This window comes from Aulostomus chinensis, chromosome 7 (assembly GCF_037954235.1).
Source record: "Aulostomus chinensis isolate RoL2024-O1b breed Wild chromosome 7, RoL_Achi_v1.0, whole genome shotgun sequence".
Classification (NCBI taxonomy): domain Eukaryota; kingdom Metazoa; phylum Chordata; class Actinopteri; order Syngnathiformes; family Aulostomidae; genus Aulostomus; species Aulostomus chinensis.
In genome coordinates, this window is record NC_141326.1 from 11,777,307 (window position 1) to 11,792,177 (window position 14,871).

The window sequence follows — 14,871 nt, forward strand, 5'->3', positions numbered from 1 at the left end:
AGCAAATAAGAACAGGCAATCATTCATATGCTCATGGATGTATTTTAATAAAAATAATTCTGTAAAATTAAACAGAATACAATATTTCTTTGTTTTAACATGTTTCCAGTACATAGTTTTTTTTTTCAATTATCATTTTTCATTTTTTTATATTGTTTTGAAGGTTTTAAAAGTCATGCTAAGTAGAGGGTAACTCATTTCACAATTTTTTTTTTATTCTTCATTTTTTTTCCTAAAACTCAAAACGCAAAAACATGAAATTAAAATCATGTAGAAGTCAATTGTGCACAGCTTGTTTGCAATGCCTGAACACTGTCTCCATCCTCCCCAGAAGAAGTCTGTGTGATTCATTAAAAATAAGAACAGAACTCTCCTTTCTAAAATCACTGCTGATCAGATCAGTGTGTGTGTGTGTGTGTGTGTGTGTGTGTGTGAAGGGGGTAGAGGAAGAGTGTGCAATAACAGCACTGAGACATAGCCCAGGCTCAAACACAAAGGACCGCTGGGAGAGGTTGTTCTTTCACTTACTCACGGTTGTGTAACGTTTGTGTAACAGAAGTCCCGTACAGGTATAGTGGCGGAGGTTAATGTGTGTACTACATGTGTTTGTAGTTATTAGACTGGTTCCTATTATAATGGTTGTGTGTATAAAAACAACTTGGTAATTTGCAGTTATTAGATTGGTTCCTATTATAGCAGTTGTGTGTATAAAAAAACAGCCTGGTAATACATGTGACCACATACCCTATAGTGAACCCCACAATGTAAACACACCAGAGTTATTATTATTATTGTTATTATGCAATACTGAAACTCTACCATGAATAGAAATATACACTTTAGAGTGGATCCATGCGCCATTGGCCAGGGTTACAAGAAAGAAAACAACAAAATATTGCAGGTGAAGTTCAGTCATGTTTGTTCCACTGAGCAAATGGGAATTGGATGCAGATGGAGAATTCTGCCAAGAACTTCTGTTAAGATGCTACAACAGACTTGTGTAGAAGTGGACGTGCCTCAATCACACACCAACAAAAATGCAAGATTGCCCCCCTGAGGTAGGTTTTTTTGTTGTTGTTGTTGTTGTTGTTGAAATAAATAAAAAAATCTTTTGCCCTAAATGGGAGGAGAACCATTGTCCTATATCCTGAAGCACTGTGAAAACAGTTTGTCTGGTTACATTTGAGCTACTTATAGATGAAAACATAAACCAAGAATAACTTCTCTGGGGTTTTTTTTTGTGTGTGTGGCATGAATAAAGTTAGGTCTCATTTTCTGAAAGAGGTGCAAAGTCAGGGTAAAATGCTAAATAAAGACATTCTGAAATACATCATATTCTTTAAATGGAAACAAGGAACCATTTGGTTTTTGCATTGTTCTTCTTTTCATTATAAATCAGTCACTTTCATTTTGTAACTAATCAAGGCAGCAGAGTTTTCACACGACTAACAGCTGACAGCAGGCTCAGCTCACTTCTGCTGTCCATTCAACCAGGTTCCTCACACTGACACCATGACTTGTTTGTTGAAAAATAATAATTAATAGAATCCTTTGGGACCTGTGTCACTATTTTTTCTAAATGGGACAACAGTCCTGTTTTCGTTATAAACCAAATTGAAACATCGTGTTCAGGACTTGGCTGATTCAGTATAAATATATTGTTGTCAAGGCTACAGGGAGCAAAAAAAAAAAAAAAAAAAAAAAAAATATATGTGTGTGTGTGTGTGTGTATAAATGAACAAAAATCTAGGAGTGCTTTAAACTAGTCCTTTTTGTTTTTCCTCTCCGGGTAGAACATTTTTAAAACATGTCTTGAGTTAAAAAGCTTTTCATTGCCAGCTTTCTGGAATATCTGTCTTAACTGAACCCCGATGCTCATCCATCAGCAATGAGATGTGACCTGTGGGTGCACACACATGAATGCACATCCAAGTGTATATTTCAGGGCTCAGTCTGTTTCAACTCTGCATCTTTTATTGAATATGATCCAATAACATTTGGATAAAATAACCTACAATTGTGGGGTGTCACCGTGGTAACAAGCTGTGGGTATTGTGGTCTGTAATGGTGAACAATAACAACAACAACATGAGTGAAATACTGATTGTAGGGAATCAAAGTCCACCCATGAAAAACAAATAGGGGGGGGGGGGGATTACAAGTTCCTTTGTCCAAGATGAGCACAACAAACTGACAAAAATGAACTAAAAAGGCTAGATAAACAGAATAATAATTAATAATCTTTAAATAGTGTCACACGTTTCTTTATTTGATAATACTAAATTAAAAGGAAGCTTTCCTCTCCTGCTCTTCTCTGTGTTGCTGGCTCAGTCTGAACCATCAGCAAAACACACCAATCACACGCATGCTCTTCCCTCTGTTGCCGTGACAACCACCTGCTGGGCATGCCTTCTCTCAGTGCTACTTAACGTTAACCTGTGGAGAGATGGGAAAACATCTGAATATAATGTTTTGGTATCATCCCTTTGTAAGAGAGAATAGATTGTGTTGTGTAGACAGTATTTTCCACTGTGTTACTTTCCAGATACTGTATATGACATGAGAAGTATCTTTACCTCCAACATGGTCTCAGCATTAGTAGAACTGCTGTGTACTCACCTGGACCTAGGCTAGTGCAAAAAGTTGTCTACCCTGGCAAAGCAGCAGGAACCGGACCGGACCCGGGCCATGAGCTGCACACACTCTGTGGCCTGGCCCAACGCCAACATCAGAGGAGGCTGCTTGGGCAGATTTTGGGACTCTGAAGCAGAAAAACATGATAGTGTCAGGTACGACATCGACGGTGAGTGTATTTGTGTGTATTTGTATACTTTACCTATGTTCAGGAACTTTTAGCTTTTTCCTATTTTATTTGGGCTAAAATTTATATGAACTGCTACTGATCATGTTTCTCTACTCCAGTAGTACCACGACCATTTCCCACCTCTTCTTTTTTGCCCACAGACAGAATCACAAATTGCATTTGGGTGTCAGAGTTATTTAAATAATGACAGTCACATTCAACATGTGCACTAGAGGCAGAATATAACTACAAAGGAAAGTCAATTAAAAAACCAAAACAATACAGCCTTAGGGTTTTACTGGCCTTACTTTAACCAAGTTTTCATTATTACTATTATGCAAAATGTATGTAAACGATAAGTCACATCACTGTTACAGGCAGAAGAATGTTAAAAGTCTTCGGTTGTTATTTACTCTTTTTCACACAACAATGTGACCACCCTCAAAAATTATCTCACGCCCCCCCATTGAGAATCCTTGCTCTGATCGACTTTTCCCTGGTGTTCTTCTTGACAATGAATATTTTGATTAAGTTGTGGGCTTCCACGGATAACAATAAGATGTAGAGATTTTTGTGTAAAAAACAACAACAACAACAACAACAACAACAAAAATCTAAAATAGATCCTGCATGTAACTGTCGACTGTTGTTTCCAAGGTTTGGAATAAACTCTGAAACTCAGCTTTTAATTGGAGTTAATAATCAACTGAATCAGATCATGTGATACGATAGAAAGCTCCAGAGCAGCTGTTTAAATGCCCTGGGGATGAGATGTTTTCCTCCATTGGTTGTTAAACTAGGTTGTTACTCTAAGTTTTAATCTATCACAAGTCATCATGGAAGTTGACCCGTCATATCCATGACATCCTCCAAAATGTGAGATTATTATTGAATGGGGAAGAACGAGTGTGTCCTCCATAAAACAATAGTTATATGTTTAAATTTTACATACTGCATGTTCTGGATAACTTGAATAAAATATCAATTACAGATAGACCAAAAACGTTGTTCATATTCACCATCATCACATCCCATGATGGAAAGACGGCAGTAATCTACTTCTGAGACGAATCATCGCGCTCGTTTGAAGACATCCTTCATATCTAAGCACCAGCCAGTGTGTGTGTGTCTAGTTACCCAGTATGGCACTGTTGAGTGCGGAGCAGAGAGATTCTCTCTGTGTGGGGTCTAACTGCTGGCCCACGGGGCAGTTCCACGGGTCTGAGTAGGCTAGCAGACTGAAAGCGTCCTGCAAAGACACACAGGAGGAAGCAGAGTAAATATAACACAGCCTGAAAACACTGCAGACCATCTGAAGCTCCTCTGACTGCACCAACCCTGACTGACCCCCCACTCATATACAACTTATATTACACCTCCTGGGATAAAGTGAAAGCAATTCAGGGCAGTTGAGGCGACACCCACCTTAGAGAAGTCGATGCCATAAAAGTTTTTTTTTAATTTGAGAATCAGAGTTTGAAGATTACGGCTGGGGCAAACAGTTCAACTAGAAGCTGGAGTCACTATAAAGCTCTCTAACGCTGAGAGGAAATGAGCAGATGATTCTCTGTAGGTTCATCACAATGAACAACACCTCTGACATTACGTCGTGTCACTGACTTAGTATTATTGGACTGATTATAGGCGCTAGAGCTGATCCAGTCCCAGCACTTGTCTCAGACATGACTCTGATACAAGTCTCTGCACCAGAATCTCTTAGACCTGAAACAAGAGCCTGCTGATTCAGTTAGCTCTGACTAATATTACACACAGGAAATCAATTCTTCACTCGTCTATACTGCTGTGTTTCCACTCGCAACTTGAGTCGGACCAATATACCGGCTGATCGTCTGACTATCTACCCATCACGGGCCTTTCACAGATATATCGTATCAGCATGCTTTCATATAAGTGCCAATATTAAAAAAAAAACTTTTCTTTTTAAATGCAGAAAACAATGATTGGTGATTTATCAATGTTATGTGTCTAGAATGTACGTGCCTCTGATTGTTAATTTTACTCTATTTAAATGGTCACATTTGGCAAAGTCAAATATTTGTGGAAGAAATAACCCTTCTGAGTACTTTTACATACTCATATCAGGAAAAAACTGGTTCACAATGAACATAGAAGGGCTCTATTTTCAGTCCAGCACAAAATTCCCTGTATCGGTTCCATATATCAGTAATCAGTGACTTCTGCTGCTCCAACATCGACATCAGCCTCAAAAATCTGTTACTGATCGGGCCTTATTTGCAACGACTATGTTAGAACTGTGACAAAAAATTGATACAGACAGAACGAACTACATGACAGCTATATACCAATATTTTACAAGGTAGAATCCCAGCAATAAAAGACGAGCCAGGTCATACCATGATGATGACATCGCATCACAAACACACAGGGTTGTTTAAACAAATCGCATGCAATCAATATATTTTTACACAGGTATGCGATTGAGTATCAGAAAAGATATTGGAACATTTGGCATTAGTTCATGTCCATGTTTCTAATGTAGTCATTGCAAAATTGCACCTTTTTTGTATATTTTATGTCATTTTCTATTTAAAAAAAAAACCATGTGGAGAGAATAAAAATTTGGAATAAATCTCTAAATATCTCATACCGGTGCACAGATGAAGACGCATGTAAATGAATGCAGTGGAAATAGATTCAGCGCATAAACGATGACAAATTGTCCTTCAATCGTGTGTAAACAGAACTCATAAAAGCAGACAGCACAGTTGTGCTGAACTCGTTTTTTTTTTAATCCATCCTTTTGTTTGGCGCTCTCTTATCTACATCATCTCACTGCATCCTCTTCTTCTCCAGTGTGAGACGGCGGAATTCACCTACTTCTTACAAACACAGCCCTAATATTCAAATAGTGGAGAGAAATGCAGATGCATTGCCCAAATTCTCACAATATGGTAAAATTACTGATGCATTTAGATGAAAACCCGACTGGAGACACAATAGTCCTTTTGAAGAACTTTAATCATTTCAATGCAGCTTCTTTTGTTCTCAGAGTTTCTTCTTAGAGATGATGAGACACAGCAGACAGAGACAGCCAAAGTAATTCCATCCCTCTCAAGTGTAAAGATGAACCGGAGCAAAACTGACCCACTGCTCATCAGCCAGTCGAAACTTTATCTGCTCCAGTTGCTGCAGCAGGACAGATTACAACGCTACGACCAGGATTTTAACTCCTGCCAACAGGAGAAATCTGGCACTGCAGTTCTGGCATAGCTTTAATCTGTTGTAGCACAGATGTGTACTGAGCTCAGGCATGTGTGTTTCTGCAGTTATGTGTGTGTACCTGTAACATCTTCTTGTGTGTGGTGTTTTTGCCGTACTCGCGGCACAATTGTTCGTTGAGTGCCTGCAGTTCCCGTCCAAACTGTATCATCTTCTCTGTGGCGGCTTGGTTCCCTCCACAAAGCTGTCTACTACTTCTGTATCCCTCATCTACTGGGGACACACACACACACACACACACACACGCACGAGTAAGCATAGATCTTAATTGGTGTTGGACATAAGATATAGGAAATACAGGCAGAAAGACAAGCAAAACGGCAAGTGGTGAGGAATTCAGCCATGCATGTGTGTGTGTGTGTGTGTGTTTGTATATACCTGTGACCCCATTGCCGATGCTGTTGTCATCTGGCTGAAGAATCTCTTCATGTTTGTACGTGCCATTCATGATCCGTGCTGATGAGCCCTCAACAACTCCATTAGTATAGTGCTCTGCTTCGATCTCCATCTCACTGTCACTACACACACACACACACACACACACACACACACACACACACACACACACACACAGGCAGTTTATTTGTCGGTTAACTCTGAACTTATACATACGACATAATTTAAAGAAACCATGACTAACAATGACACTGAGCTGATAAAGTAGTGCACAGGTCCTCATCACTTCCCAACTCTAATCTCTTCTGATGATTTAATTTTAGATGTTTGCATCCTCTGCAGTACTGCTGCATCCCAGAGAGCATCTCAGATCCATCCATGAAAAAGGATTTACAGTTTTCTATTACCTCTTCAATAGAAAGTACACAACATCCTAGCAGGAGCTGCTCGTAGCTACATGCTGTCCTTAATTACTGACTGGAGCTCCATTGAAATGGACAAGCTGTAATCCTGGAAAAGGTCAAAGGTTCGAATGATGTTGAGCGTTTCCTCCTCCCAACAAGATCATGTGAGTGGTAACTCTATAAAGACACATTGTCACTTTAACAATGATGTCATGGTGTACTGATACTTTACACATACTTACACACACTTATACAACGTTAAAAACAGTTGCTTACACATTTAGACCACAGTAGCAAAACTACAAACCACTGGAGGTCAGCAAAAACTCTATGCTGCTGGTCATGTGCTCTTTAACAACTTCCATCCATCCATCCATTTTCTTCTGATTATTCCTATTAAGGGTCGCGGGGGGGGGGGGGGGGGGGGGGCTGCAGCCTATCCCAGCAGCTTTCAGGTGAGAGGTGGGGTTCACCCTGGACAGGTCACCAGTCCATCACAGGGCCAACACATAGAGACACTCACAGTCACGCCTACAGTCAATTTAGAGTATCAATCAGCCTCGTCCCCTCTTGATGTCTTTGGACTGTGGGAGGAAGCTGGAGTACCAGAGAGAACCCACACAGGAACAGGGAGAACATGCAGACTCACACAGAAAGATCCCGTGCCCGAGCTGGGACTTGAACCCGGAACCTTCTTGCTATGAGGCGGCAGTGCTGACCACTGCACCACTGTGCAGCCCTCTTTAACAACTTACAAATGTGTGAAAAAAACATTGCGGACATAACAGTCCTCTTCACATCCATAGTTTACATCATATGATTACAACTGGGGCTCCAGTAACTGTGCTAGTCACTCTGCTGAGAAACAAAACACAACAGATGAACCAAATGGAAGTGAAATGTCTTTTCTGTTGCCATTAACAAATTGATCTGATTTCTGTCCATAACTGATCCAAATAAATGAAAACTAGGATGTACTGTGGCCTCGTAGACGCTGACGATGTTGTCATTCGACAAGGGTTGAGACAAATGTTGTCTGGAGGAACGGTGTTTCAAAGGGTGTTTGAGGTTTGAGGAGATTTTATGTATGATTCTTAATTTATTTTAAACTATTTCATGGAAAATGTATGTGTTGACAATGTTCCAAAACAAAGCGCATCTTCTCATGCTGGTATTGAAGGTACAGTACTATCACTCACAATGAGACCTGAAATGTTGTGGTGTAGGAGAAATGCAAATGGAGGCATGTAGCTAATCAAACAGGCGCTTATGTCACCCTGCTGTATGTGAGGATATTAGCCAAAGCACAATTAGTTTAATAGCGTCAAGCAACAATTGGATTTGACATTCAGGATGGTTAAAACACATTTTACATCCCGCTCACGGACAACATCAAGGAGCCTGGCTGTCTGACGTCATGCTCCCTACCTGGTTTCCTGGGTGCTGTTGGTGCTGAGGGGCTGGCTCTTGGTGGAGTCAGAGGAGTTGGACTCAGAGTAGTTGATGGAGGAAGGGGAGGAGGAGGTGGAGGATGAGGCCGAAGAGGATGCGCTGGGGTATTTCAGGCTGCCGCTAACGGTGCTGCTGTGGCTCTTGGACTTTTTGGAGGGGGTCACCCCGTTACTGCAGGTAGGACTGTCTACTCCTGAGTGACAGAGATCTGCTGTTGTTTTGTGTGTCATGCTGCAGGTCAGAGAGGACAAACATTCAAACTATGTGTACCTGCGGTGTGTATGTGTGTGTTTCCAGCTCCGTGGTGAGGGCTGAGGCTTGGGGAGCCAGGGTAACTGTCCTGGGACTTGGGGGAGCGAATGGTCAAGCAGCGAACCTCGCTGTCTGTACCGTTCACCATCTCCACAAACTGACGACACCTGGAGGGCAGGGCATACTGGTGTTACTGGGACTTACCCGGATGCCATCAAGAAGTTTTTAATCCTTTTCTGCACTTGATCCTCATCTCTAAACCCTGCCAACTTACTTCAACATGAATAGTAGGTTGGGGTTGTGTTCTAACAGGCCGGGATAAAGTTGCTGAGTGGCTTCTATGGCTTCACCCACACGTCCTGCCAGCACCAGTTTTTGTATTCCTGTTAAGACAATGAACACAAGGGGCTATTTACAGTTCACTGTTGAAGAGTAATAATATTTACATTTTTTAGGCATGAATACTTTAAAAGTTACCGCTAAGATAAGCTATACCCATATCTCAATGTTTTGGTTTTCTTGTCACACTCAAGAGTTTACTGCTTTTGTCTGAGAGAACGTGCCATTTATATAATATCAGCATTCAAAGGATAAAAGGAGCTGATACTACGGGGGGCGAGGCTTGTTCACTCACTCTGTCTGTTCTTTATAGATGTCTGGTCCTCTTGTATCATGGTCTCTGTGGCTCTGGCAAAAGCTGTAGCAGTAGCACAGTACCCATGATGGACCAGGTAGCTGGATACCATACTGGAAACAAAACAGACGCAATAAAACTCAATTATTAAATGCAAAATAAATGTCGTTTGTGACAAGCCTTTGTATTCTTTACTGTTAAAAAGATTTTAAAAAATAGTCTTTAACTTCCCCCTACAGTTTGCCAAACTCAATGTTTAGGAGCAGAAACATACAAACCATATTATTATGACCGCAAACTCTGCTAACTTCTCATTGGTTAAGTTAGTTTTAATTCAGTAAAATGAGCCCTAGCTGTTCCTGAAGCATTAGAGTGTGACACTTACTTCTGTAGGACGGCTTGCCACTCCCCCAGCCTCTCTCCTATGGGGAAGCGAGCGATCATGCCGTGGATCTTGGCTCTCCATTCACTCATGTAGTCCTCAATGTCGAAGACAAATGGCTGCTGGCCAAAGTTTGCGTCTACAATCTCACCCGGAGTTTGAAGCCCCACTGTGGGGTACAAGTTGGGCTAGTCGGAACAGAAGAAAGATAACCAGTCAAGACGGGAGTTCTTTAATTCTAAAATGAGTCTATATGAAGTATAATCCTCCTGAACAGAGAGTTTCATTAATAATGGACAAATGCAGACATTTAGCAATCGTAGCAAGTTGCAGTTGTGAGACGAAGATAAACTGCGGCAACTCAAAAGAGCTTAATAAGTCAGCTCACTAGAAAAAGTTGCTACCTTAACTCTCATTTGCAAGATTTTTTTTGTTAATTTATCACCCTATGAAATGCTGTTTGACATTTGTTCACTCCATTTGCTCCAACTTTTGATCTCCTGTTCTATTCTTATAACCTATTTAGCTATTTAGTTCCTGTTCTGTACAGAAAAAAGTTACTGTTACTGTTAGCCAACAGCCAACAACAGCTTGATTTAAGTATGGAGCAGCAAGGACAGTCTGTTCCGCGTTGCAGGGTTTGGTCTGTATATAAAAATATTATTTGAAATTATACACATATTCAAGGAGGGTTTTAATGGTTGCCCAGCTGCTGCACAGCTAGAGTGAGAATGCAATCAAGGTAAATGTCCATAAAAGTGCAGCACTTCAGTGTCCTGACAAGAGCAGACAGTCCCTGGATTACTAAATTGGCATATTAAGGATGAGGTGGGGGTACTTACAGGGAGGTCTGTGAATGCTACACCTGAGAGGAAAGAAGAACAGTTTGACTTCATATACTTGACACATCCAAGCTAATGTTGAGTATGAGCAATAATCAACCTCCTCACCAACCTAAACTGATGCCATTTTTGGTGTAAAAGCAAGTGTTGTTGATGAGGTTAACACAGCAGCCGATCACGTCACCAGTGGTGAATGTTGGGCCGTATGGTTGGCCAGTCCCGGAGGAGCAGAATGAGTGTCCGTCATCTCCATGGTAACCGTATGAGTGCTTGTCCCATCCTAAAATAGTTCAAGGATTAGGATTGTTTCTTATTTTATACTTGACCCCTGGGAGAAACAACAGTTAGGTTAAGTCAGCAGCATTGTGGCATTGATTTTCCATTATTGTCATTTCAAAGAGCACGCACTTCCCACTTAAACTTATACAACGTTAAAAACAGTTGCTAGAGCCACTTGAGCACCTGAGGTGAAGTGATTAGCTCGAGGTCACAGCAGTTGCTACTGAACAAGGGGAGACAGATGCTCATTCACTTCTGCTGCTCACATTCTCCCACCTGACTACAACTGCCTGCAGAGCATCTCATGAAAATTCACACGCACACACTTTCATGTCCTTATGACATGCAGTGCAGTGCACCAACTGACCAGCAGGGGGATCTCTTCTATGTAAAGAAACTGGCGAGTCACTGCCACCTAAACAGCAGCACAGGAGGCTGATACAGGAGAGGAGACATGTCATGATAGGCTCATTAAACTCTCAAATTTCCTGTTCCTGTTGATATGAGACATCATGTCCATGTAACTATGATTTATTTTTCCCAACCAGATCGTTTGCTGATAAAATTATTCTATACCTTAACCAGTATATTGAATAACATTTTTTTTTTAACTTTTAATACCCAATAACACCTTTCTGGAAAAACAAAACAAAACAAACATTAAGAATGAATATAAATACAGCAATTCCTACCTCTTAGATATACAGCATGCTGTCCTCATATAATCCTCTAGGGATTGTTTTACAGTTGCTCTTGAAGTGTGCACATGTAAAGGTTAATTGAGGTCACACTATAAGTAGGGTTTATGTGATCAAATTTATCTTACGGTTCTCAGCAACTCGATCTTTGTGGTACCATACGGGAATCTCTGATTTTACGATGAAAAGTACACATCACATCACACTGATGTATAACAAGGAGGGGTACTCATCCTGTGGAGACAGCTGTGAATTGTCCTTCTGTGGCTCTGAGGGAGCTCATCAGCCCACAGCGCACAATAAACGTTCATGTGTCAGAAGATGCTGTCGTCAGAATGTGTTGTTCTCTTATACATTCTTTACAGTTGCATGTTTGTTCCCTGCGTCCCTGTCGTGGATGCGACGGCTATAGTGTGATGTAAGCTTTACTCAAATAAACAAACAAAAGAACTGGAAAGGGACATTCTGTGATGACTCATAGGCTTGGCATGTTAAATGAAAACCAGTGATAAAAGCTGCTTACAGAGTCAGTTCAAATAACTACAATATTCTTTCATACTCATAGTGGGAACTTACTGGTTCATGTCCGCTGAACACGTCACCGCAGGATAAAAACAGGCGTAATTCATGAAATAACATAAAGGCTCTCTTCCATTTAGCAGAGCCAAGGTCCTGGTACGATACAGGCGGGCTCACTGGAGTAGCTGTGGGACCTGATTCATTTGATCAGTTACACCTGTGTTTTCTGTCTTTTTGTTTGGAGCTGAAAATTGTAATTTGGATGTGTATTCTACAAGCAGAAAAAAAAAAACCCACACTGGTCTGTTTACTTGTGATGACAAATCTTCCATTGCTTTAAGGGCATAGCGCAGGTGATGTCAGCAGGGTGTGTACCAGTCAGGGAGAAGTGATCAATTTAATTCTGAATGGTATTTCTTTTGAACATTTTCTTTTTGAATCTGTCTCTATCAAGTTCCCTAAATTGATGGAAGTAAATAGCCAGAAAATGATTTTTGTGTATCATTTCTTTCCGGAAAGGATTCCATCACACAGTGTTATTACCATGGGAGCCGTGAAACCTACTGGAAATTGCTAGAAAAAGATACGTTACGCTCGGAAAGAACCACAAAGCAAGAAATTTGAGTAATCACCCCAAGGCTAAAATTGAAGCTCAAAAATTTTACTTTGCTTAGCATTTAGTTAAAGAGCGGAGACGTTTGAGTGAAACTTAAGATCTAGCAGTTTTCAAGTAAACAAGTCCCATGATAGTACCTTTGGCACTGTGAATGCCAACTAGCCATCTTGTCTCTACAGTGACTTGGAGGATTCTTCTAGCGTGGTTGACATCATAGTTTGTAGTAGTTCTACACTGATCCAGTTCTGCAGGAGGACCTCTTCCTGTGTTGACAAGCATTCTGCTCTAGCTTGCTGCTGCTCTGTCAGTGTCTCTCCTCAATCACTGGTTGTCAGATACTGCCAAAAAGCAAAGCGGGGTTTTGCGAAAGTAGGTCGTGGGTGAGCTGACATATCAAATGTGTACTCATATGTCTATCTCGGAGTACATTATGAAGTACTAACATAAGCCAAACATGTGTGTTTGTGTTTTGCACTATTTACATAGGTTGTTTCTTTTTACTTAGGTGCATACTGATGTGTTTCTTTATCAGTCCTTTTGTGTATATACTTGTGTGTATGTGAGTGTGTATGTGTATAGTGAGGTATTAGATTAATCTGCTGACAGGGATATTGCCTCTAAAGCCAGGCTCACTGCTCCAACATGCTAATGAAATGGGCAGGCCTCCACAGCGGGATCAGACACAGAGGTCAGCAGTAGAGAACATTGTACTATTAAGAGGGACACACACACACACACACACACACACACACACACACACACACACACACACACACACACACACACACACAGTACACTAGCACACACATGTACAGATGGACATAAAAGCATGCACAGCTAGATGCACTGAGGCATAGACATTGATACGCTCACAAACATAACCAGTCAGTCCAGGACACACAGATAAATCCAGGACACACACACACAAACACGCGTCTGCGCATGCACACACGCACACACGCACAGATTCAGTCAGAGTTAAGGCAATCAACAGTAATCTGTCTACCAGAGCTACTGTCCATCTGCAATGGAATCCTGGCAACCAAAAATATTTTCATAACTAGTGTCAGGGCAGGTTTGGAAAACAAGTCCATCAGTGCAACCTTGTTCCACGCGGTTCCTCCCTTTGTCTGACACGTGAATCATGAAGAATGATTGTCTGTGAGAGTGTTTGTGTGAGTGTGTATCTAGAGTCTGCTGAACCGTCCACCCTGATGTCCACAGCATTCCACAAACCTCTGCCACTGCACAGATCTTGACTGGTCAATAAGCAGGTCAAACAGCCCCAGAATGAGCTGGAAAACCCCACAATGTGATTGGTCAGAGCTGAGGAGCCGTCTGATTGGTCAGGAGGGAATTAAGTAAAAGTCTGGGCTGCTATATGGCCATGACTTAGCTGAGCCATTCACAAGTGTCTTTGTATAGGTGTGTGTGTGTGCGCGTGTGTGTGTGTATGCGTGGTATGAGAGAAAATGTCAGTGTGAAGAAGAGACACAAAGACAAAACAGGAAGAGGAAATGGAAAGTAGATCAGTGGGAGGAAAAAATAAATGTTTATGTGTAAGCAGAGAAAGGTTTGGATAAAAGGCAGCACCTGAGTACTGACGGCGGATGTAGCGGGCATCCAGTTTCATTCAAACATACAAATAAAGAAACAGTGAATGAGTGTGTTGTGGTGGTGTTGTAGTTAATTTGGGGCAGGAGTAGTGTTGTGAATGATGATGACGACAGATGGATGTAAGATGGAGAGGAACAGAACAAACAAGGTGTTTGAATGAGTGAAAGTACAGACGTAGGTGACAACACTGACAGCAGGAGTGTGTAGGGTTGTTCTACTGACTGGATGTAAATAGTGGATTCAGTCTGACAGCTCTAGTATGAACATGTTGAGACGTGCCACTGAGCAGTCAGACGCAGCAGCTACACAGGATGTCGATTTGGGTTTGCCTTCTAAAACTGGCACTCCAATTTGTAATTATAGATTGTTCACTTTGTTCTAGATTCTGTTGGTGGCTTGTGCCTTAGCCAACAGCAAAATTGACAAGTATATTACAGGTACCAGAGACTTCGATCTGTTGTTAGGTTTTTTCTTGTTTCACGTCTCAGTGATGTTAAGTTTAAAGTAAAATAACTCCTGACAATGGCTGACTAATCCGAGCCAATAGGGTCTAAGAGCTGGATTAATCAAGTCATCGGACCATTTCAGGGTCAAGGCCCTGGTCGCTCATCAGTTGGACTGTGCAAACTGGACGGTGTTTAACCAAAACTGAAGACTGCTGCAGGATGTTTTTCTTCTTAGCTTGCCAAGGAATCAGTCCAATAAGTGGCTGAAAG

General features: G+C 41.3%; 1 protein-coding gene across 2 annotated transcripts in view; it reads right to left on the reverse strand.

The window, feature by feature from the left end:
* Window positions 1-14,871, reverse strand: part of ranbp10 (RAN binding protein 10) — a 27,845-nt gene continuing 12,974 nt past the window's right edge. The window contains exons 4-15 of one of the 2 annotated variants that reach the window (XM_086208439.1): window positions 10,539-10,706; window positions 10,427-10,449; window positions 9,588-9,772; window positions 9,203-9,315; window positions 8,843-8,951; window positions 8,587-8,735; window positions 8,293-8,509; window positions 6,443-6,582; window positions 6,126-6,277; window positions 3,941-4,052; window positions 2,620-2,761; window positions 1-2,436 (exon numbers count right to left, since the gene is read on the reverse strand). In XM_086208439.1, the coding sequence (XP_086064565.1) occupies window positions 2,631-2,761; window positions 3,941-4,052; window positions 6,126-6,277; window positions 6,443-6,582; window positions 8,293-8,509; window positions 8,587-8,735; window positions 8,843-8,951; window positions 9,203-9,315; window positions 9,588-9,772; window positions 10,427-10,449; window positions 10,539-10,706 (1,499 nt within the window). In that variant the 3' untranslated portion in view covers window positions 1-2,436; window positions 2,620-2,630. The remainder of the gene's footprint in view (window positions 2,437-2,619; window positions 2,762-3,940; window positions 4,053-6,125; window positions 6,278-6,442; window positions 6,583-8,292; window positions 8,510-8,586; window positions 8,736-8,842; window positions 8,952-9,202; window positions 9,316-9,587; window positions 9,773-10,426; window positions 10,450-10,538; window positions 10,707-14,871) is intronic. The other variant, XM_086208440.1, reaches the window with a different exon arrangement.